Source organism: Zootermopsis nevadensis, unplaced genomic scaffold (genome assembly GCF_977971745.1).
Source record: "Zootermopsis nevadensis isolate Lab colony 2312 unplaced genomic scaffold, Znev_1.0 Znev_ptg000013l, whole genome shotgun sequence".
In the NCBI taxonomy this organism is placed as follows: domain Eukaryota; kingdom Metazoa; phylum Arthropoda; class Insecta; order Blattodea; family Termopsidae; genus Zootermopsis; species Zootermopsis nevadensis.
The window spans coordinates 1,391,557-1,412,349 of record NW_028259145.1 but is presented as its reverse complement, the minus strand read 5'-3'; the positions used below and the strand labels follow the sequence as shown (position 1 = coordinate 1,412,349).

The 20,793-nt window shown below is 39.1% G+C and overlaps 1 protein-coding gene across 3 annotated transcripts; it reads left to right on the top strand.

The window, feature by feature from the left end:
• Nucleotides 1–32: 32 nt before the first annotated feature.
• LOC110829989 (protein phosphatase 1 regulatory subunit 21) lies at nt 33–20,249 on the top strand. Of its 3 annotated transcripts, none has more exons than XM_087348362.1 (17): nt 33–144; nt 1,687–1,770; nt 1,866–2,060; nt 4,139–4,261; nt 5,453–5,575; nt 6,780–6,975; nt 8,175–8,362; nt 9,940–10,130; nt 11,134–11,270; nt 11,608–11,700; nt 12,950–13,077; nt 14,851–15,000; nt 15,673–15,858; nt 15,951–16,067; nt 17,042–17,188; nt 18,387–18,620; nt 19,469–20,249. In XM_087348362.1, exons 2-17 carry the CDS (start codon nt 1,708–1,710, stop codon nt 19,493–19,495), a joined length of 2,298 nt encoding a protein of 765 aa, XP_087204488.1. In that variant the 5' UTR covers nt 33–144; nt 1,687–1,707; the 3' UTR covers nt 19,496–20,249. The 3 variants fall into 3 exon arrangements, with proteins under 3 accessions (XP_087204488.1, XP_087204487.1, XP_087204489.1); XM_087348361.1 differs by having other exon boundaries at nt 34–221; XM_087348363.1 differs by lacking the exon at nt 33–144 and adding an exon at nt 373–393.
• The last annotated feature ends 544 nt before the right edge of the window (nt 20,250–20,793 follow it).

The following is a 20,793-nucleotide window of genomic DNA, read 5'->3' as shown; positions in this document are numbered from 1 at the left end:
AGTAACCTTTAGTATATATTGGCGACATTGCTTATGTCCGCTGTTGGTTGTGTGATGTGTTGTCGAGTGGTTGATGTTAGAAAGGGGGCGGATTATGGTTATGTAAAATAAACGGCACTTGGAATATTTTCGAACAACACACATGTAATTACTCTGAAACTATTTCTGAGTATTAATACATTGTTTTGTAAATCTAATGTTGAAAAGGAAGCGGCAAATAGGTAATGGTTGCTTTGACAGGTAGTGGAGGAAATAACTTGTCTGCCAATGACGAGTCTAGCATAATGACACTTTCAGTCTGTGCTCTGTTGACTCTGTTATGTCTTGTTAATTTGAGGGTCTTCCAAACGCTTTCGAGGAATAGTTAAAAGAGTAACGGACCGAGGCCGACAAGTATAATGCCATCTAATTTCAAATGAGTTTGCTTTCATCCTCAATGAAATCCAGTTGTATTTTTATCACACATTGTTTATGGTGATTTCAGTATCAGTATTTTTAATTGTGTGTTTATTGCTCATACGTACGTCTGTTTGAATGGATACAGATAGCATTATATAGATGATCCCCCCACCCCGACCACAGAAATTGTGGGACTGTGGAATAAGGTTTCCTCAGGCAGTAACTTGTGTCACAGTGGAATGAGTTTTCAACATTTTCGAGACTGCTTCTGCCTTCATAATCAGGGATAACCACCATATTTTCAATTATTATTATTAACACTTTAAAAAGTATTAGGTGCTTTGAAATAACTTCATTCTCTGACTCACAAACCTGGGATATAAAGTCATACCAATGTACAGATCATAATTACGTTTGTGTATGGATTACTAGTTCCTTAAGTTTGTGATTGTGCATACAATTTTAAAGCATACCTATGAAGTACTGCCCTTTGTAATATTCTTAATGTTTACTCCTGTGCATGAACAAAGTTATTAGACTTGTCTGAAACGTTAGTTGGTATCTGTTTTATAATATGTAAGGAAATGTGTTACATTTTACTGTAAGCAAGGAATGCCATCAACATGATTCAATCCTTATTTAATTTATTCAGTCATAATATGGCAGGTGTATAGAAATTATGTTTTATTTTGCACTGTCAGCATAGTACAGTTAAAAAATGATTATTTGATGTATTGTAATTTTCTCCCAAGTGTAATGATTCTAACCCTGTGCTGTTTTTCGAGAGGTGTGAATTTCTTTATGTGATTGCTGTGAGTATAACCAAATGAATGCCAGGAGAATCCACTGACATATGCATTGACCACTTTCTTTGTCTGTCTTACTGTTGATAATAATTAAATGATTTGGAAGGCAGGTAATGTAAAAAAATTTCTGCACACCTGTCAAGAATCCAGGATATTTGTACTGTGGTCTTTTGAGTTGTGATGACGGGCAGCGTCATAGCCCAGAGCACCAAAATGCAACATTTTCACCATTTTGAAAACCTCAAATATTATGTAGTCTAGGATATTTTTGTCTTTTTCTTCTGCATTTCTTCCTCCTTTTAATCTTCTTGTCTTCATAGGTTACATGCCTTAATGTCTGTACAAGTCTTAAAATACTCTTGCTTTCTAATTCCTTTTTGCACTTCCTGTATAAATCATATCCATTCAGTGTTGTTGGTAGTTGAAATTCATTTAGAGAGTGTGTAGAGCAAATATAATCTAACATATTTAATTTGTTTAGGTTGAAGCCAGAATTCCTGTAATGGAAGGCGTGCCAGGAGATTTGCAAACAAAATACCAGAAAGTTGCTTCAGAATATTCAAAGGTACTTCAGCTTTGTATCACGTATGAAGGTGACATGAAAACAAACTGTGTTTTATAAGTTTGTTATTTTTATTTTATTGTTTTCACATCTTACAGATAAGGGCACAAGCCAATGTTCTGAAGAAGGCTGTGGTAGAAGAGCAGACTCGTAACTCAGAATTACGGGATGTTCTGAAGGAGCGGGAGCAGAGTCTGCGCAAAGCTGAACAGGAAATGGACAGTTTAACATTTCGTAATCAGCAACTCACAAAGAGAGTTACTGTACTTCAAGATGAACTTGATTTAATGCAGGCAGGTGATCTTCAGTTGCATTTAAAAAAGAAAATGTTTGGTTATCAGTCCGTTGTTACCGTAATCTGGACGTTAATTTATGGATAGTCAGAAACATAGATTTATAAAGTTTATTATTATTATTATTATTAAGTGTTCTGTCTTACGACAGGTCCATTGCTCTGCCCAAAAAGAGCTCTCCAGTTGTCCCTATTCTCGGCTTCTCGCTTTAACTCCTGAAACTTCATCTTCTTTCCTTGTTTAAGATCGTTGTTAGCTGTGTCAGTCTTCTTCCCAGTCCTAGCTTTCCTTCAACCTGGCCTTCGATGATGTCACTCAGTAACCCATTCCTTCTCATAATATGTCCCAGCCAGTTAGCTTTCCTTCGTGTAACCGCCTGCAGAATGTTTCTTTGCTCGTTGACTCTCCTCAATACTTCTTCGTTGGTCACTCGATCCGTCCACCTGATCTTCTCTGTTCTTCTCCAACACCACATTTCGAAACTCTCCAGGTATTTCTGTTCCTTCTTCCTGAGTGTCCAAGTCTCTGCTCCATACGTAACACTTCACTAGTTTCTTCATCATCTCCAAGCCCAACTTGCTAGTGAGAAGTATCCTCTTCTTGACGAAAGCTGCCTTGGCCATGGCTATCCTTGCTTTTACTTCCTTGGTGCATAGGGCGTCCGTCGTGACTATGCTTCCCAAGTACTTGAAATGCTCCACATTCTCCATCTGTTGGTTTCCAATTACAACGTTCAATGGTTCTGCTCTCGGTGCTATCCTCATTACCTTTGATTTTTCAATGTTGATTTCCATTCCATACTCTCTACCTGTTTCCACTAACTTGTCCATCATGTTCTGTAATTCCTCCTCTTCCTTCGCCAATACTACTAAGTCGTCTGCATACTTTACAGTCTTTATCACTCTTCCTCCAATTTTGAAGTCTCCTGTTCCCTCCAGAGCTTCCTTGGCAAGCCATTCCCCGTACAGGTTAAAAAGAATTGGTGGTAAGCAGCATCCCTGTCTTACACCTCTACCTATCTCAACGCTGTTGGTGTCTCCTGAGTCCAGTCTCACTTTGACTTTTTGCTGCATGTACAGGTTTATAACAGTAATTAATTCCTGCATTGAGCTTATTTTGGACATTGTTCATTTTATGAATCATATTTCATGTGTACAATATTTACTTTCAAGCAATTGGTGCTTATGCTGATTTTTTTTAATTTTATTGATTGGAGGGGGAACAAAATCTTGAACTTCTGGATCATGCGTATTATTGCACTAACCGTGAGGTACCAGTGCTTCACATTAACCATTTCGATTCGTAGTTTTTAAGAAGAGGTAAATAACTTTTTTCCTTTTTCATTGTTTCGTGTTAACTCACATTTGGCTCTTTTGAATACCCGTGAACAGTTTCTGATTGCAGTCAGTGTTTAATTTAAGTGATGCTGTTAAGTGACATGCTGAAAGCAGAGAAGTAAACTTTGTTGTTAGCATTAAAGCGTAGTGTTTACTGTATTTATGACTTTAACATTCAGTAACTGCCTTTTCCCCACAGAGTTTATTGGTTGTTTATTTATGATTCTCAGTCTGCGCAGCTATTCCCTAAATAACATAACCAATTGATCTTTGTTGTGTTTTCTCTAAGATTTTTTAACACTATATCAGATCTAAAACTTCTTGACGATGGTGAAGAGTCAATTGAACAAAAATTTTCTTGGATATTATCCATCGTCTAGTAAATATAAAACGTAAAACAACGTTTCGGAGATGGGGACTCTATCTCCGTCTTCAGGAGATGGGGATTAGCTCTATCTAGTGGGCCCAACTGTGTAGGAACCTGAAGACGGAGATAGAGTCCCATCTCCGAAACGTCGTTTCACGTTTTATATTTACTAGACGATGGATAATATCCAAGAAAATTTTTATTCAATTGATTTTTTAACACTATTTACATGAGCATCATGCTTCAGAAGGCTAAGAAACTTGTAACTTTGTTATAAGCTTCCTTCTGGTATGAGAAAGATAATTAGCTTAGATGGATGAGATAGAATTATGTCTTGCCATAAAAGCCAAAAACTTGCATAATTCTTATTTCAGGCACGACCCAAGAAAGGCAGATCGAAAGGTCCTGGAGCGTCACCAAACAGAGAATTAACAAACCACGTGTTGGATGAAGAATTTCAGAAGAAGATTACCGAGAATGCTTGTCTGTTATCATTGGTGGGTGTCTGTGAAGCTGTCTCAGACATTGGCTGCAGAAATAAAACATATAAATGCTATTTACATTCACTAGCTAAAGGTTTACTTTAATAAGGTAGCAAATATATACATCGTGTGACATATTAGCAAGGATTTGGCTAGTCAGATTAAATATTGGAAGAACGCTGTCGTTGTTTGGTAACCATAAAAAAGAAAATACATAATTTTGGTTTTAATTCTTAATTGTTGCATTATATGGCAAGTTTGTTAAACACGGGAATCATAGTAGCAAGGGTAACTATGGTTCCATTGGCATGTCATCGTAGAGGATCGTGCATAATGAACATTGCAGATGATCATCTTCCTGCCTCACAGGCTTGGCCTTCTGTCATGTTGGTATCATTGATTGAAGGAAATTAAAAGGCAAGACCTCGGAATAGCCTCCAATGACATAACATCCAAAATCCCAAATACGAAAATTCAAGAAAACTTGTTCAGTCATTCTTCAGTTATATGCTTATGAGCAGTTATGTCATGATGGGAATTGATGTTATCAGTTGTCTCGAAAGGTCGTGGATAATGACATCACAAAGGATTATCCTCCCACCTCATTGGATTCCAATCTCAGCCTGGAGACCAGCAACTTTTTCTCACTTACTTTCACATTTCAAAAGATTATTATATCAATTGAAATTTATGCCAGATATTTTACTGAGGTGCCATCTAAAACTTGACCACATACTAATTATGGTTTGTATGCTCAATTTCCATACTGCTGGTCTAGAAACTTGACTTTCTACATATTATTTGGTGTTAAAGATTTAAAAATATTTGTATGTAAAGCTGTACTACTACTGCTACCACTGCTGGTGTAGCGCGGTCAGTTTAGTGACTGGCTACGGACTGGATGACCAGGATTTGATCCCCGGCGGGGGTAGAGGATTTTTCCTCTAGCCTCTGTGTCCAGACTGATCCTGGGGCTCACTCACCCTCCTATCCAATGGGTACTGGGGTCCTTCCCCGGGGGTAAAGCGCGGCCGGGGCGTCATGCTGACCACTCGCCCCCATCTAGTGCTGAGGTCAAGAATGAGTAGGAGCTATCCCACCTCTCCCCCCAAGTGCCTACATGGTGTATAGTAGGACAGCTTTACTTTACTTTTCACTACTGCTGGTGGTGATATGATCTCAGAAGATTTATCTGACTTGTTACAGATGCAGGATAAAGATTCTGCTCATGAGCGAGAAATGTCATCATTAACGCAGCGCATTGAGAAGCTGGAACATGAATTGCAGCAGTACCGTGAGGTCAACAGTGATGCTGAACTGAAATACAAGGTAAGTTGAGTAGCATTAATACCAGCTAAGGTTTGATTCCCGGCGGTGCCCGAATTTATAACTTGTGTTGGGCAAGGCCGTGGTCTAGGCAACACGGAGTTTCCCTCCGTGGCATCCCAACAATTACTCCATTCACACACAGAAGAAGGCAATGGCAAACCACTTCTGGATCATCTGCCAAGAACGTATATGAACAGGTCCCAGTCCGAGAAAAGGATGGAAGGATCCTGTTCATATGGACCTGTCCTCAGACAGAACACTAAATAAAATAAATAAATAAATATAGTTGGAGGGGTGAGAGGAGACAGACTTCTGGATAGGGGTAGTAGAGGAAAGTTACAGGCTGAAACCAAAGAGTTATCGATCAAAGAAATTAATTAGAAGCTGTAAAATACAACTTTCAGCAGACCTTGTCACAGTATTAATTTTTTTTGCAACTACTTTATGAAGAACTTTTGCTTTACTTACCTTAAAATGCTTCAGTGTGTGTTGAAGAATTATACAAATTAGCGATCCATTTTTGTGCATGATGTTCACCACTTCAAAATTCTGTTTTAAATTTGTCAGATATAACCTCGAGAAGCATTTCAGCGTCACCATGATTATTAATATTAACGTATAACAACATAGTTTATAGAGAGTTTGTAGATATTTTTATGATATATTGGCACATGCAGTGGTTTATTAAACCAAGAGTTAATTTTTCATTTTGCAGTGTTGCCATTTTTTATTCTACAGAAATATTATTTTCAAATCCTTGCATACTTTCAAAGGTTTATTTTCACATTAAGTGATACAAGTGTTGTTTTCACAGTGTTGGTATTGGTGGTAGGAAATTAACCTTTATCGGCCGTGTAATCTGTATCGACATTCATAACAGTCCATCAGTTAGTTCAGTAATTACAGAGGAGCAACAGACACATGTATGTGATAAAACATGTGAAAAGCAGATAATAACAGTTTGATTCCACTAAATGATTGATGGCTAAGTTAGTTTTGTTACCAAAATGTATTCCTTTCAGGTCCGTTTTGTTTTAGAAAGTTTATATATTATTATATAATTTATATGTAACAGTGTAAAAAAACTGTTAGTGTTGTTTTTGGTTAAATTTGAATTTTAACACCTGTGCATAAAATTAATTTCTGAGCTGTGTCAGAAATTTTGCTAGAAGGTTTGGTTTCATGTGCTGACATGATGTGACAGGCCGTGATTGAAAGGTTGGAGGAAGAGAAGGGGTTGCTGATGCGGAGTGTGGACGTCAAGGAAAGTGCCCTGGAGCACTGTAGTACACAGCTTAATCTGTTAGCAGAACAGAAGTCTCAGATACAAATGGATCTCGGCACACAGTTGCAGTCAGCAACAGCTACCATTGCGCAACACCTTCCGTTTGTAGATTCTAGTGAGTACAATGATCGTAGTACAAGGATTTTCTATTATTAACATAAAGTAGTGGAAATTAAAAAAATAAATGATTCTAGAAGTTTATATTTCTATTAAAGTAGAAAATATTTTAGATTTGAGGTTCTTGCAGCGTTGAAGATGTAAGTTTCGGTCTTCTGGGCAGTAATTTCATTGGACTTACTTGTAGGTATGTACCGATATTTTGGAGAAACGTTCGGTGTTACTACTTAGAGACCAGCATTGATATAGAAAATATTTTTTCTTGTTGCTAAGGCATATAAATAAAATACGATTTATGGGTGTTGTATAAGTTTCATATTAAACACTGTTTATTTTTCTAATAAGATTTAAATAACGTATTTTGTTAAGAAGAGTTGCACTGTGTTTTCTTACGGGAGAAGATGAAGTGTACGGTTTTATTTGTAAATTAAATGTGACGGTGAAGTTGCGGATAATGCAAAATGTATTTATTATAATGCAAAGAAAACCAGAGGCTCGTTTTCATGTGACATAAAGTCATGACATTTGAGGTCATGAAATCAAATTCCATGACTTACGCCACTGCGAGAACTGAAAGTCGTGATGCCATGAGATTGAGAGCATCGTTTCAACTCCAGTGTCACGTAATGAAACCAAATTTGATTTTTAATGAAATTTCTGTTGTAATGTCACATTGCCATGACATTTTGGCAATGCCAGTCAGTACATGAATGGCTGTGTTTTACTTTTTCAAGGTTTATTTCATGTGTGGGAATAATGGAAGACTCTGTGTTTCAACATAATTATTCTTTTAGAGGAATGTCAGAAATATCCATGCTTTTGGGAGAAAGTTAATCCAGATTTCAAAGACAGGCTGGTTAGGACACAAACTGATGTGAACAACACCTCACTTGATGACATGTTTTCTACTGACAAATGTCATGACAATTATTTGTCAAAAAACTCACAAAAAAAGGTCACACTATCATGACCACAAATATTTCAAATTTGAATATCACATTAGAACTAGTCTTGAGTCATGGTTTGGGGCATTATAAACACTTCATACAGATGGAAATTCTTATGTTTACGTTACCATTGACACATTTTACTGTATATATCATATACTATAATGTATTAAGGAGTAATTTTTCTTTCATAGACGTCGTGTGGAATGTAGTGTAAAGATATTGTAATTAGGGTAATATTGATTGACAGGATGTGGGGATCTAAATGAGTTGAACATTCCACGTCATGACCATAAGCAGCAGATCTATGCTCAGCATGTGATTTCACAGGCAGGACTTCATTTACATGACCTCACAGCAGCGCTGTCTGACTACCACACATACAGCGAACAGCGCTTGCATGCTGTATTTACTACTCTAAGCCCAGTGAATGAAAGGGTAAGCAGACAAATGTTTAAGCTTAAGAGGGAACCTAGTGTTGGCACTACTGTGATATCTCGGAAGGCCTGCCAAGCACACTGAAAATATATAGAAAGTACGAGGCGCGTCCTCAAAGTAAGTTTCCCTGGGGCCGTTTACAGAAACAAAACACAATTTCATGGAAATATTTATTGCAACAGATACAGCAAGTGTCCAGCTATTTTTCAACATATTCGCCACCGGAATTGAGACATTGGTCATACCGTGGGACCAACTTTTGAATACCTGTGTCGTAGAAGTCTGCCGCCTGGGATTGGAACCACTGTGTGACAACCATCTCCGCCTCTCTGTCATTCTCAAAACGCTGACGCTGACCGGACAGGAATTTCTTGAGGTGTAGGAAAAGATGGAAATCACTGGGAGCGAGGTCCGGGCTGTAGAGTGGATGATTAAACACCTCCCAGCTGAACTCCTGCAGGAGACTTGCTGTCCGTCGAGCCGTGTGCGGCCTAGCGTTATCACTGACCGCACTTCACAGTCGGCGGGAGCTGGAATAAGAACCTCCATCTTCAACAGCTGCAACGATGCTACTGTGAGAACGCGGGAGGTGCCATTAGTGCATGCGCCATGCTACGTCATTGCTCTATCACGTACGCACAGTCGCTTCGCGCAATATAAGGTTTGCTAGCTGTGGGACGAGTGGGAAACTTACTTTGTGGACGCGCCTCGTATATAGAAAGTAGCTCTAGTGAGGATGTGTTAGGTTTAGGAAACTAACAGTGGATATCAGATTCCTTTCAGAAACAGGGCCTCAGACCATGAAAACCTTCCAGAATAAGTGAAATTGCGTGAGTGATTAATAATGGTTTAAACCTGTTGGGCTGTCATTTGACTGTAGTCAAATGTTTGTGCACTACCATGTAATGAAAAATTCAAGATAACTCTTGAGCTATACAAATACATTCATGTTCGGCTTCATAGTACTGCCATTTACCTTGTAGAATTTGAAGTTGTATGTAAATGTCAACATGATTTTATATATATATATATATATATACAGGGTTTCCCAGGAGGAAAGGTCAATATTCTAGGAGGTCATAGTATCGGTCATTCCTAGCAAAAAAGTGTATGTGTTCATGTGTCCTATTCCGAACGGTTTCCAAGATAGAGCTATTTCACTGTACAGTAGTTTGGATTTGGCGCCCAATATTTTCCTTCCCTACTGGATGTTATCGCCCGCGTAAACGAACGTCAAGGTGCACTCAGGCGAGGAACGCGCCATGTCCTCACACGAGTTGCAAAGCGCTTTGATATTGACGGTGGTATTTTCGAAAATGTATTATACTAGGTAAACTGTACCAACTTTGTCACTTGAACAATAAATACCGGAAACAGTACGTAATATCTCTTTGCACAAAAGCGGGAAGAGAGATTATTGTTGCATAAGTGATCTTGGATCACATTAGTACTGCATTGGCCTATGTGATGTGGCACAAAGAACGCACTTGTAATGTCCGTACACTCCAAAAAGTACGCCTTTCCGGCCTTGTTTTGTTGAACATCTTGTTTGTGATTGTTATGAGTCTCATGTACAGTTTTCCAGCCACCTGAAAGAGAATGCAAGATTTCTGCGTGCCCTTGAGCAAGGCTACACTGACTTCCAAGCTGGACTTGAGAATGAAAACTGTTTAAGTCTGGAGACACTGCCTTCACTGCGCAAACTCTCTGACCAACTTGCAGCTTACACAGTCTACCTGCATCGTCTGTTACCGTATCATTGTCTCAGGTACAGTCAGTAATTTTCTGTGAATAACATCGTTTTGCTATTTCATAGCCAACATTGTACAAGTATCGTGGGTGCCAGGATATAGGGGAATTGAAGCGAGTGAAATCAAAGACCAGCTGGTAAAGATGCGTTCATTCTGCAGCACCTCGGAAAGAGCAGCTAAGTGGGCCATCAGGGACGTGTGAACAGAAAACGCGAGGAATACTGGCACTCCACACCTAGACAAAAACATGTAGCAGATTCGTAACATGCCTGGAATTTACGAATACTTTCAACGGTCTTAAATGAAACATGCAGTCGCACAAGGACAGTGCCGTGAGCGTCTTTCGTAATTCGTTGTTGTCAGAACAGTAATCTGTAACATTGGGATCGGCAGTTTATAAATAAACGCTTTCCTATGGATTTGTTTACACTGTTTTTATATTCATCCTTCCAAAATAAAATGGGCCGTAACTCTAAGATGAAGAAGCATCTAAGGACCCATGTTTGTACATACTTTTTTCCTTATCTTTGTGCTCAGAACATGTCCCTGAAATGGTGCCATGTATTTCATAAACACTGTAAAGTAAAGTAAAGTTTGTCCCACTATACGCCATGTAGGCGTTTGGGGTGAGTGGAGGTATAGCTCCTCTCTTCCTTGACCTCGGCACTAGATGGGGGTGAGTGGTAAGCATCACGCCCCGGCCGGCTTTACCCCCGGGAAAGGACACCGGTACCCATTGTAGAGGTGGCTGGGTGGGCCCCAGAGCCGGTCTGGACGCAGAGGCTAGAGGAAAAATCCTCTGCCCCCGTCGGGGATCGAACCCCAGTCATCCAGCCCGTAGCTAGTCTCTATACTGACTGAGCTATCCCGGCTCATTCATAAACACTGTGTGCTTTAGAAATATTTAAAAGTTCATCCTGTATGTTTCTGTAAATTTGCTTCTTAATTATTCAGTGAAGTACAGTGTTCATATGATAGTTAATTATGCCTAGTTTAGTGGTTTTACATGTTTTGTTCTAGCATTGAAGAAGAAAGTTCATTGTCTACTTGCACTGAAGTGCTGAAGGCAAGCAATAGCGACGTGTTTCAACATACAGCTGAACTCACAGCTCACTTTGTCAAGCTCAGCACTTACGTTAAGCTGCTGGCTGCACAAAGTAAGTGTTGATAGATATTAATTTTGGGGTGAATTAGAGCTTTGCTGGGACATTCTGTCTCTATGCATTTAATAACCAGTGTGCTGTGCCATAATTTTTTTTTTAAGAAATTCCATGTTGTAGTTAGAAAAAGGCAATATCTAATTTTTCATAATTAGAATTTATAAGTCAGGAAGTTAGTCAATTCTCCAACGTATGTCGCTTGGGGACAAGCTGAAAATGCAGATGCTTTTGGGTAGTAAGGCCAGGACTAACAATTGTTTATATAGGAAATTTTTAAAGCATTTAAGTCAGGAAAGTGTTACAGAATATCTATAAATATAGTATCCTTGTTCAGGTAAGCGTGCTTGTCAGCATCCACCTTCTTCACAGAGGAGGTTCCTATTAGAATTAACTGAAGCCCTGAAGGCTCTACACGTATCTATGAAAGGTATGTTTATTCACTCTGTATGATCTCCTGTAGACAGATAACGTCCTCGTACCTACCTTAAACACATCGGGGTTGCTGGATTGGGTGGGAGGATCACAGTTCCTTTCTACCACCTTCACCCTTGGTTCTTTTCTGTGGGGTTATATCAAAAATAAAGTTTTTGTTCTGGCAGTACCAAAAACTTTGGACACTTGAAAGGAAAGCATAAGTAGTGCTATTGGAAGAGATCATAATTATATGCTACAAAATGTCTGGTAGGATACAAGGAAAAAATTCTTTAGTTCTTCATTTTTCCTATGGTCTGATTTTCAACTTATCCTTGTTAATTGCTTCATAATCAGTATATCAAATCTAAAACTTCTTGACGATGGTGAAGAGTCAATTGAATAAAAATTTACTTGGATATTATCCATCGTCTAGGAAATATAAAACGTAAAAACGTAAAACGACGTTTCGGAGATGGGACTCTATCTCCGTCTTCAGGTTCCTACACAGTTGGGCCCACTAGATAGAGCTAATCCCTATACGGTCCAGAGATAGGGATTAGCTCTATCTAGTGGGCCCAACTGTATAGGAACCTGAAGACGGAGATAGAGTCCCATCTCCGAAACGTCGTTTTACGTTTTATATTTACTAGACGATGGATAATATCCAAGTAAATTTTTATTCAATTGATTCATAATCAGTGTTTGAAATCACACAGATAATTTTTAGTGACTATGTATAAATTTATTTCCTTTCATTGTTTTTGTGGCTTCTCTTGCTTTGTAATTAATACAGTATCTCATTTTCTAAATTACTCAATCTCCACATATTAATTTCTATTATACACATATTCCGTCATACTTAATCTGTTGGTTTTTTTGTGTATGAAAGAGGAATAGAGACTGGTGAAGAGCACGGGAAGGTAGGTGGGGGCAGGGCTACAATGGTGTGTATGGAAATAAAGGAAACAACAACAACAGCTATTTGTAATGACAGGGCCTTTTATAGTTTTAACTAAAGAACTGAGAATAACAGTTACACTATAATAATCAAATTGTAAATGTTGATACTGATTCTTGACTGTCAGTGGGGCTAATTACATGGGCAATATTTATCCAGACCACTCACTTTTTCAAGACTTTTATTAAGAATTACAAAACATGTGTCTTTTTTCATCCATCCTTGAATATAATTTGTTCCTTACGCTTATTTTCAAGAGAATGTATGATAAAATGGTACTGACTGATTTCATAAATGGTTGCAGATTTATCTCGAGCATACAGTCAGAAGAGTAACTTAGAGCATGAAATGCCGACATCTACTGATCGACTAAGAGCAACAGATGAGTGCTTAGTAAAATCTCTAGGAGCTATGGTATCAGCTACAGGCAAGGTTAGAATAACAATCTTGGAAAGTGTATTCCATACCAGGATACACGTAATATCCTTATGCATTCTATGCAATGTGCATTTAGAGGTATTAAATCTGTCTTGTTTGATAGTTCCAACTGTGACCACCACATCACAGCACCTCAATTCTACCTCCTCATCCGTCATTTGTTATCACCGCTTGTGGGCTATTCGAAAGTAAAGTTTGAGGTCATGCAGAATAGTAAAACCTCCACATTAAATTTCATCCAAATTTGTCCAGTGATTTTTGAGTTGAATTAACTGGACAGATGGACATGACCAGCGGATACTGCATTCTCACCATTCACTTTGTGCAAAGAATGCATAAGTATTTTAAATGTTAATGCTGGTCTTCTGTGTTGTAATACTATGTGGATTTGTAGGTAGATACCAACATTTCAAAGAAACATATGGAATTACAACCCAGAAGAGCAGCGTTGACATCTCCTCTGCTATAAGAACGTCAAAGCTCATATAATTTGTCAATGTTGACAGCATAATATTATTCTGGCAGCACCAGAGGTGTCCCACTTTTAATGTAGAATGGATTTTGTGTCATATGATAGGAAAAATATATAATGTTTGTTGAACTTGGAAGGACTGGAAAGAAAGTAGTTTCGGCTTATTTAATGATGCAATCCCAGCATTTGCATGGAAGAGATGAGAAAAAACCCTCAGTCATGACAGAGATGTGAATTGAGTTCCTCCCAAATAGAAGTCAGAGATATTATCACTTGAGCTAGATTGTTCAGTGCTGTTACGTCTAATACAGTGTTACATTTGAGTGTCTGCCATTTCAATTTCTGTCTTTGCATTTCTCTTGCTGTTTCCCCAAGAAAGTGTATTTTAGCAGTTACAGGATTTCTGAAGTTTACGCTGGTTAAGTAGGGAAACGTTCTTAAATCCCTGTAGTTCAAATGTACACATAGCCAGTGTAAAAATTTTGCAAGTGATTGCTACAGAAATTGTTTCTTTAGGTTATTTCACACACAAATATGTTTCCTGAACATATTGCAATAACTATTTTACTGGATTAAGGTGATAAATACATGTGAACTTCAGAATTTTTCTCCATATTATCTGCTGGAAATTCTTTGTTACATGTTGAAATTAAATCTGTGGCGTAACAGCTCCAGAGAGCCAAAGCCGACTAGCTTGACTGCTGGCCTCACGTTCACATGCCTAAGCAGAGGTGAACGATCATCCAACCAGATATAGGGTGACGTGTGGTCAGCATGACGAACCCACAGCCATTGCTAGCTTTCCTGACCGGATTACGCTACTCATTGTAGCTCACCAATTTCCTCACGATGCTGGGTTGGCACCGGTCCCATACACTGGTCGAAAGCTCATGAGAAAATTTCTTCTCCCCCGAGACTCGAACCAGCGCGCATTCCGTATCGCCGGTCCGAAGCATGATGCCTCAGACCGCGCGGCTACGGCGCGGGACCTTTGTTACATGTACTGAACAAAAATTCATAGTCTGTGTTTGGTTTCAGTATCAGTCAGTCTGTACTTGACAAGTGCAGTAAATTTACTCTGTGTTACTTAAGTATCAAAATGAGCGCAAGTGGAAAAGTTTCAGCAGTTTTAAGAATATGTTTCATGACATTTTGTATTAATAAGGTAATATAAAATAAATAAATGGTAGTAAATAAAGGGATTTTTAAGTTTATAATTAAGTTCAAATTGAAGTTGGTAATATGAAATCTGTGGCTGTTCTCTGTAGAGGTTTTTAAGTGTTTCACTGTTTCAGTTGGCTACTGTGTTATCTGACAGTCGAGCAGAGTTATGCAGAATGACAGGTGCAGTAGTTGTTTCAGTAGTGTCAAGTACTGGAACCATGCATCCTGTTGTCTCAGGATTTAAGAAGAGAGCAGCACTGTATGTCAGTTCTCTCGATCAGGTAACTTGTAATTGTGGATTTGGATCAGGTGAAATATCAGTTCAATTTTAGTTTTGGTCTTTTCGGTTGTGACACTGTGTGCTTTTACATGTGAAGGCAATATTTTCCTCAAAAACATCGGTAATAACATATAAGACCATACTGCGTCACAACCATAAAGACCACGATCAACATCTTCACTTCTGTGAGAATCTCAGATCTCTTTTCTATTTAATATGATTCTGTCTGCATGAATATTTGTGACTAAATTTAATTTTGGTGTGTATTAGTTCACTGTAGCCATGGTGGTCTAGCGGTTAGAACGCTGGCCTTGTAATCCTGGGGGTCTCGGGTTCGATTCCCGGCGGTGCCCGAATTTATAACTTGTGTTGGGCAAGGCCGTGGTCTAGGCAACGCGGAGTTTTCCTCCGTGGCATCCCAACAATTACTCCATTCACACACAGAAGAAGGCAATGGCAAACCACTTCTGGATCATCTGCCAAGAACGTATATGAACAGGTCCCAGTCCGAGAAAAGGATCGAAGGATCCTGTTCATATGGACCTGTCGTCAGACAGAACACTAAATAATATATAATTAGTTCACTATGACCTGTACTTCACACAAAGTAACCTATGTGAAATTGCTTAATGAAGAGGTGGGACCAGATTTATTCTTTATATATTTGTTGTAGGAGGAGTCTCCATCTGTTCCATATGAAGATGCCTTGCAAGAACATGAAGAGGTGAAGATCAATGCATTGAGTTGTGATTCACTGAATGAGCAGCTGACAAGCTGCAGGCAACGAGCTACAAAGCTGGAGCAGGATAAGGAGCACTGGCGACTGGAGTATCAACTACTGCAGCTTCTTCATTGCAAAGTGAGTGCGAAACTGTGTTATGTGATGAAAACTGACAACAGTGTACTGTTACAGGCTGTATTATGTAACATGGCATTCCTTTTGTTTGCTAGAAAGTGAAGGATTTGGAAGGACAGATACAGTCAATCAGTGGAAGCACCACGCCTCATAGTGACGATTCACAAGCCGATAAACCACCACCTATGGATCCTGCAACTGTAACCAACCTTGTAAGTTTATGCGGATTAACAGTTAAGCTCATGATCAGAATTTTCAGCGGTACGAAGAGTGAGAGTTATAGTTTGGAGAGAACCATTTGAATCTTTGATGTCCCGACAAGCTTTTCATGAGTTTCCAGAGTCCCTCATTATCTCCCCAAGTATCTCAAAATAGGCCACAGCTGCTTCCACTCACATTTATCATGATTCACATGTGGTGGTCATACCATCTCATTCAGTGCTTTACAACCCCAGCACCTGATACAGGATAATAAAATAAGTGAATAACTCGTATCTCTGCAGCAAAATAATTTCCGGACAAAGATTTTTTATATGTAAGACTTGAGGTTCTCACAGCGGTGAGTATGAAGATTTCCGTCTTCTGGGTTGTTGCGCTGTGTAGTCTGGTTGATGTTAACCATCATTTCAGAGGTCATACTGCCTCCGTCATCAGGGTGATGAATATGCCAATAGGGTGTGAGGTGCTAGGTTTATAGGCCGGAAAGTGAAAGGTGTAGCCTACCCCGAGCCAATGGGAGCAGGCATGGGAGTGGACCAATGGTAGCACGTGGGTGAGAGTGGGAGATGGAGAGAAAGTAGAGAGAGAAAGGTTGAGTTTGGTTGGATGGATCAGGGCCCTGAAAAGGGGGGCCATGTTAGTGGTCTGGTTGGTTCTGGCGGCGCACTCTTGCTCGCTCTCGGAGTCCTCGAAGTGTGTGAATAAGAGGCTTCCAGGACCGGCTCAGGTGAAGTCCATCTTCCCTGTTAAAGTTATCGGGATGTAGTTCGATTTTGATGGCTTCCCCTATTATCCGATCCATGTAGCCGGTTTTTCAGGAGAGGATAGAAGATTTTTTACTTAGTTTTGCATTTGGCAGCCCTGTGTTATGTCTGGACAAAATGCACGTTGTTAAGATATGTTATAGAAAGAGGAATTGGTGTTTTGTACCGATGATGAACTTGTGGAGTATTTTGCACACTTGTAGCTCGGTCGGCTGGAGACTCCACTTGGGTTCGCGGCCGAAGCAGAGGCTCGTGAACTGGAAGTGAAGAATTACTTGACAGGTCGCATTAACCAGTTGGTGGCAGCATGTCAGAGTGCTGAAACCAGAGGTGGTACTCTTGCTGCAGAGGTCAGTACTAACTTGATTTATATACTTTGCACATATATTTCAGCGTTCTGCTTGAGTACTGTCTGCTTCACTGTTTAAATCGAGTGATAAACTTCTGCAATAATAAAATTAATAGTTACACCTAAGGAAGAGGACGTGACAGAAGAATGGAAAAAATTTAGAAGCTACTTAATTTGTACTGTTCATCAGTGTTAGGGTGATCCAGTCAGTAGGATGATGTGGGTTCGACATGTATCATATGGGAGATATGATAAATACAATGTTTTGGTTTGGCAAACTTTAAGGAAAAATGAACGTGGCCACATGGAATACCTCTGAATATCTAAACTAACTAACTAACTAGATGGCTTACCGAACCCGAAGGTTCATCACCGAATTAACCAAAGCCCTCCACCGGACCCTGTCCTGGGCCAACAAAATCCAGTTTCCTTCAACTCCTATCTCCCATAGATCCCGCCTGAGATTATCCTCCCAAGTACCAAATCTCATGTCCTTTTTCAATTGCCGTGGTCATGCCAAAGAGTCCGTCCTGATCCGAGGCTTGGTTGATTTTTTCGTAACACATATTTTTTTAAAGGTGAAAGGTTGTTAGCCCTACACCCAACCCCCAACCTGGAGGACCAGGATATCACTCTTAGTCTAGCGCATCTCCTTAGACCTGTCAGGCTTGGGTGACCCTACCATGAGCCGAAGCTCAGCCCGGCATAGCCCTAAGGGTCATTTGAGCACGCAAGCCTCCTCACCTGGCAGATTGCCTTCGACAAGGTGGTGATACCTTCGAGAAGGACCTCTGAATATCAGAGAAATAATGTGTGAAGCATGGAAATAGATTGAAATGGCTCATGGTAGTGTCCAACGAGCATATTAATGAACCTCAGTGTTCCTTTGAAGCAGGATTTTTAAGCAGTTGAGCTACTGTAACATTTTCAAGGAGGAATCAGGAAGTTAATATTGATTCTAAACCATCCGTTAAAAGAAGTAGTTGTGCACAGTACAATTTTATCACATCATACCGATTATATGTTGGCCTTATTCTCATCTGAATGAGTAAAAACTGCACGCTGACTAATTCTTTAGTCGACACGAGGTTTTCACATCAGAGAACGCTCGGTTTATTTCCATATTTCATATTTATAACAAATTGTCTGCCAAGCTGTAAATGTTTTTTGACAGTTCTTTTATTCTTTTACGCTTCTAGTGCCAGGCATTACAAAATCGACTGGAATTATGCCTTCAAAATAAATTACAGGCAGAAACTAGTCTACAGCAAATGCAAGATCTTGGTACAAAGTTGCAGGAAGACCTGCAAATTACCACACAAAACTATGAGATGCAGCTGAGTATAATGTCAGAGCATCTAGCCAACATGAATGATAAGCTGACGGTTCAGCGGGATGAAATTGATCAACTGAAATACCAGCTGACTAATAAAGTAAGTACTTTGTATCCGTCATCAGCTAAATTCAAATTCTCTTAATGGGTGAGATATTTCGTAGAGTTATAAAATACTTTTACTACCTTCATCTGGGAAGACTGGTAGCTATTCTTTGTCTTGGTCATACCAACACACGTCTTTTAATATTTGAAACAGACTTGAATATTCAGCTCAACTGGTCATAAACTCAGGTTCTGTTGGAGTGAAGTTAAGTTGGTCATCCCAATTTCAAATTAATTCCGTATTCTGAATGAGTGAATAATTTAGTTGATGAGCCATTAGAGATGTCGATATCCATTTTTATGCATCCTATTGTGGTTGTTTTCAAGTGTATAGGAAGCAGAAACAGAATCTGTATTTCAGAGAGACTGGCATGTCTCATGTGTTGCCATTGAGTACTAATTTGAAAATATTTCTGCTTCATGCATTATTCCTTTTGGTCAAGCAATGTGGATTTTTCATCTTTGCTTAATGTATCTCAAAAGCAGATCCATGGCTATAAAAATATGGAATTTGATAAAATGCCAGTATGGCAGTAGTGGTAACAAGAAGTAAGTTAGTGCTTTTGAAATATTTTCGTATTGACATAATCGATATTATATTCTGTGGACATGTGAGTTAGGGATACCCCACATTTTCCAGAAGTCCATTTTCACATATCATTCACATTTTCTGTGCACTTTTCTTAATTTGAAAATATCATATTATAAATTGAAATGAAATTAAAGAAATTTAGTATATTCATACTTTTCTAGAACAGTGTTTTTGCATTTTGTTTGTGTCGTGGACTGACATTACCGACACTTCATTGAGAATTTATCTGATTCAAGCGCGTTTTATTTCAGTCTAGTCGGAAGGGTAGACAGAAATAGAGAAGTTGAAGACAAACCAAAAGGAGTGTATGTGACATGCCCGTGAGAACAACTCAGGTAAAACAGTGGCTGCAGACATTCCAAGAGTGGTGAATGTGTGTCTTGAATGTAAGTCTTGCTCTTGTAGAACGTGCGTTTACATTACCAGCGAGAACTGTAATAATACAGAAAACTGACATTGGCCCATATTGAACAGTTGTAAATAATTTATCCAACAATTCTAAAAAAAAAATTTGGTCATTTAATCACATACAACTTTCTGTAGCGTGAGCGTAGTTTAGGATTGGTTTGAAGAGCATTTGAAAAAATTTGGGTTGCAAAAGGCTTTGAAGAGGCCTACAAATTGATAAAAGCTTTGAAAAGGTAGCAACTTATTGTAAACAGAAAAGCACAAAAGTGTTGTAAAACGAAATCATGCTGTTATGCTGAAGTATCCGTTAAATGAACCAAGAAGACAAATTAAGACATACAAAATACTTCAAAGAATAAAAAGCCAGGTATATATACAGCACTGTGATATATTTAACCTTCCTTATGAACATGTTCATTTTAAATTCGTAGTATCCACCTTAGAATGCAATGCATTTATGATGTAATGGTCAAAACTGTTCTTTGTTAATCTCTTTAATTTCACCTCGCAGCCTTAATGTCCATCTCATTCAGTAGGAAATGTCTGCTTCTGAGCTAGTTCTTCGTTTCTGGAAAATATAAATGTTCTCTCTTCTCCATTCAATAAAAGCTCTGTTTGCTTGAACTGTGTTATGTGAATTGTGAAGCTCGCCTACCACGGCATTTGGTCACCTTTGTATGTGTCGGGGGAAGCTGATAGATTCACCAGTTGAATAGAGGTGCCAGTTTGTGCTTTTGTGCATATGTCGGAGTGAAAAAAGCGACAGAGAATATGCCTCTTTAACAATACAAGGTCATGCAGCTTTCATCATGCTATACCTCAGCCAAGCTCAACACTGCAAATATTCTTTTCCTTTATGTGAGATTCTTGTGGTGATGGTAAATTAGTCTGGTTGTTTTTAAAACATTACTTTTAGTATTGTAACAGCTGATTAAGAGCCGGGTAGCTCAGTCAGTATAGTGACTGGCTATGGACTGGACAAACGGGGTTTGATCCCGATGGGGGACAAAGAATTTTTCCTGTAGCCTCTGTGTCGAGACCAGTTCTGGAGCCCACCCAGCCTCCTATCCAATGGGTACAGGGGTCCTTTCCTGTACGTAGAGTACGGTCAGGGCATCATGCCAACCGTTCACCCCATCTAGTGCCGAGGTCAAGAATGAATAGGAGC

What these genes read in the sequence shown, in the direction of transcription:
- LOC110829989 (XM_087348362.1), top strand. Translation starts at nt 1,708, where the DNA reads ATGGAAGGCGTGCCAGGAGATTTGCAAACAAAATACCAGAAAGTTGCT. An exon ending in TTGCTTCAGAATATTCAAAG is followed by an intron (nt 1,771 to 1,865) that starts GTACTTCAGCTT and finishes CACATCTTACAG; the next exon opens with ATAAGGGCACAAGCCAATGT. An exon ending in ATGTCAGTTCTCTCGATCAG is followed by an intron (nt 15,001 to 15,672) that starts GTAACTTGTAAT and finishes TATTTGTTGTAG; the next exon opens with GAGGAGTCTCCATCTGTTCC.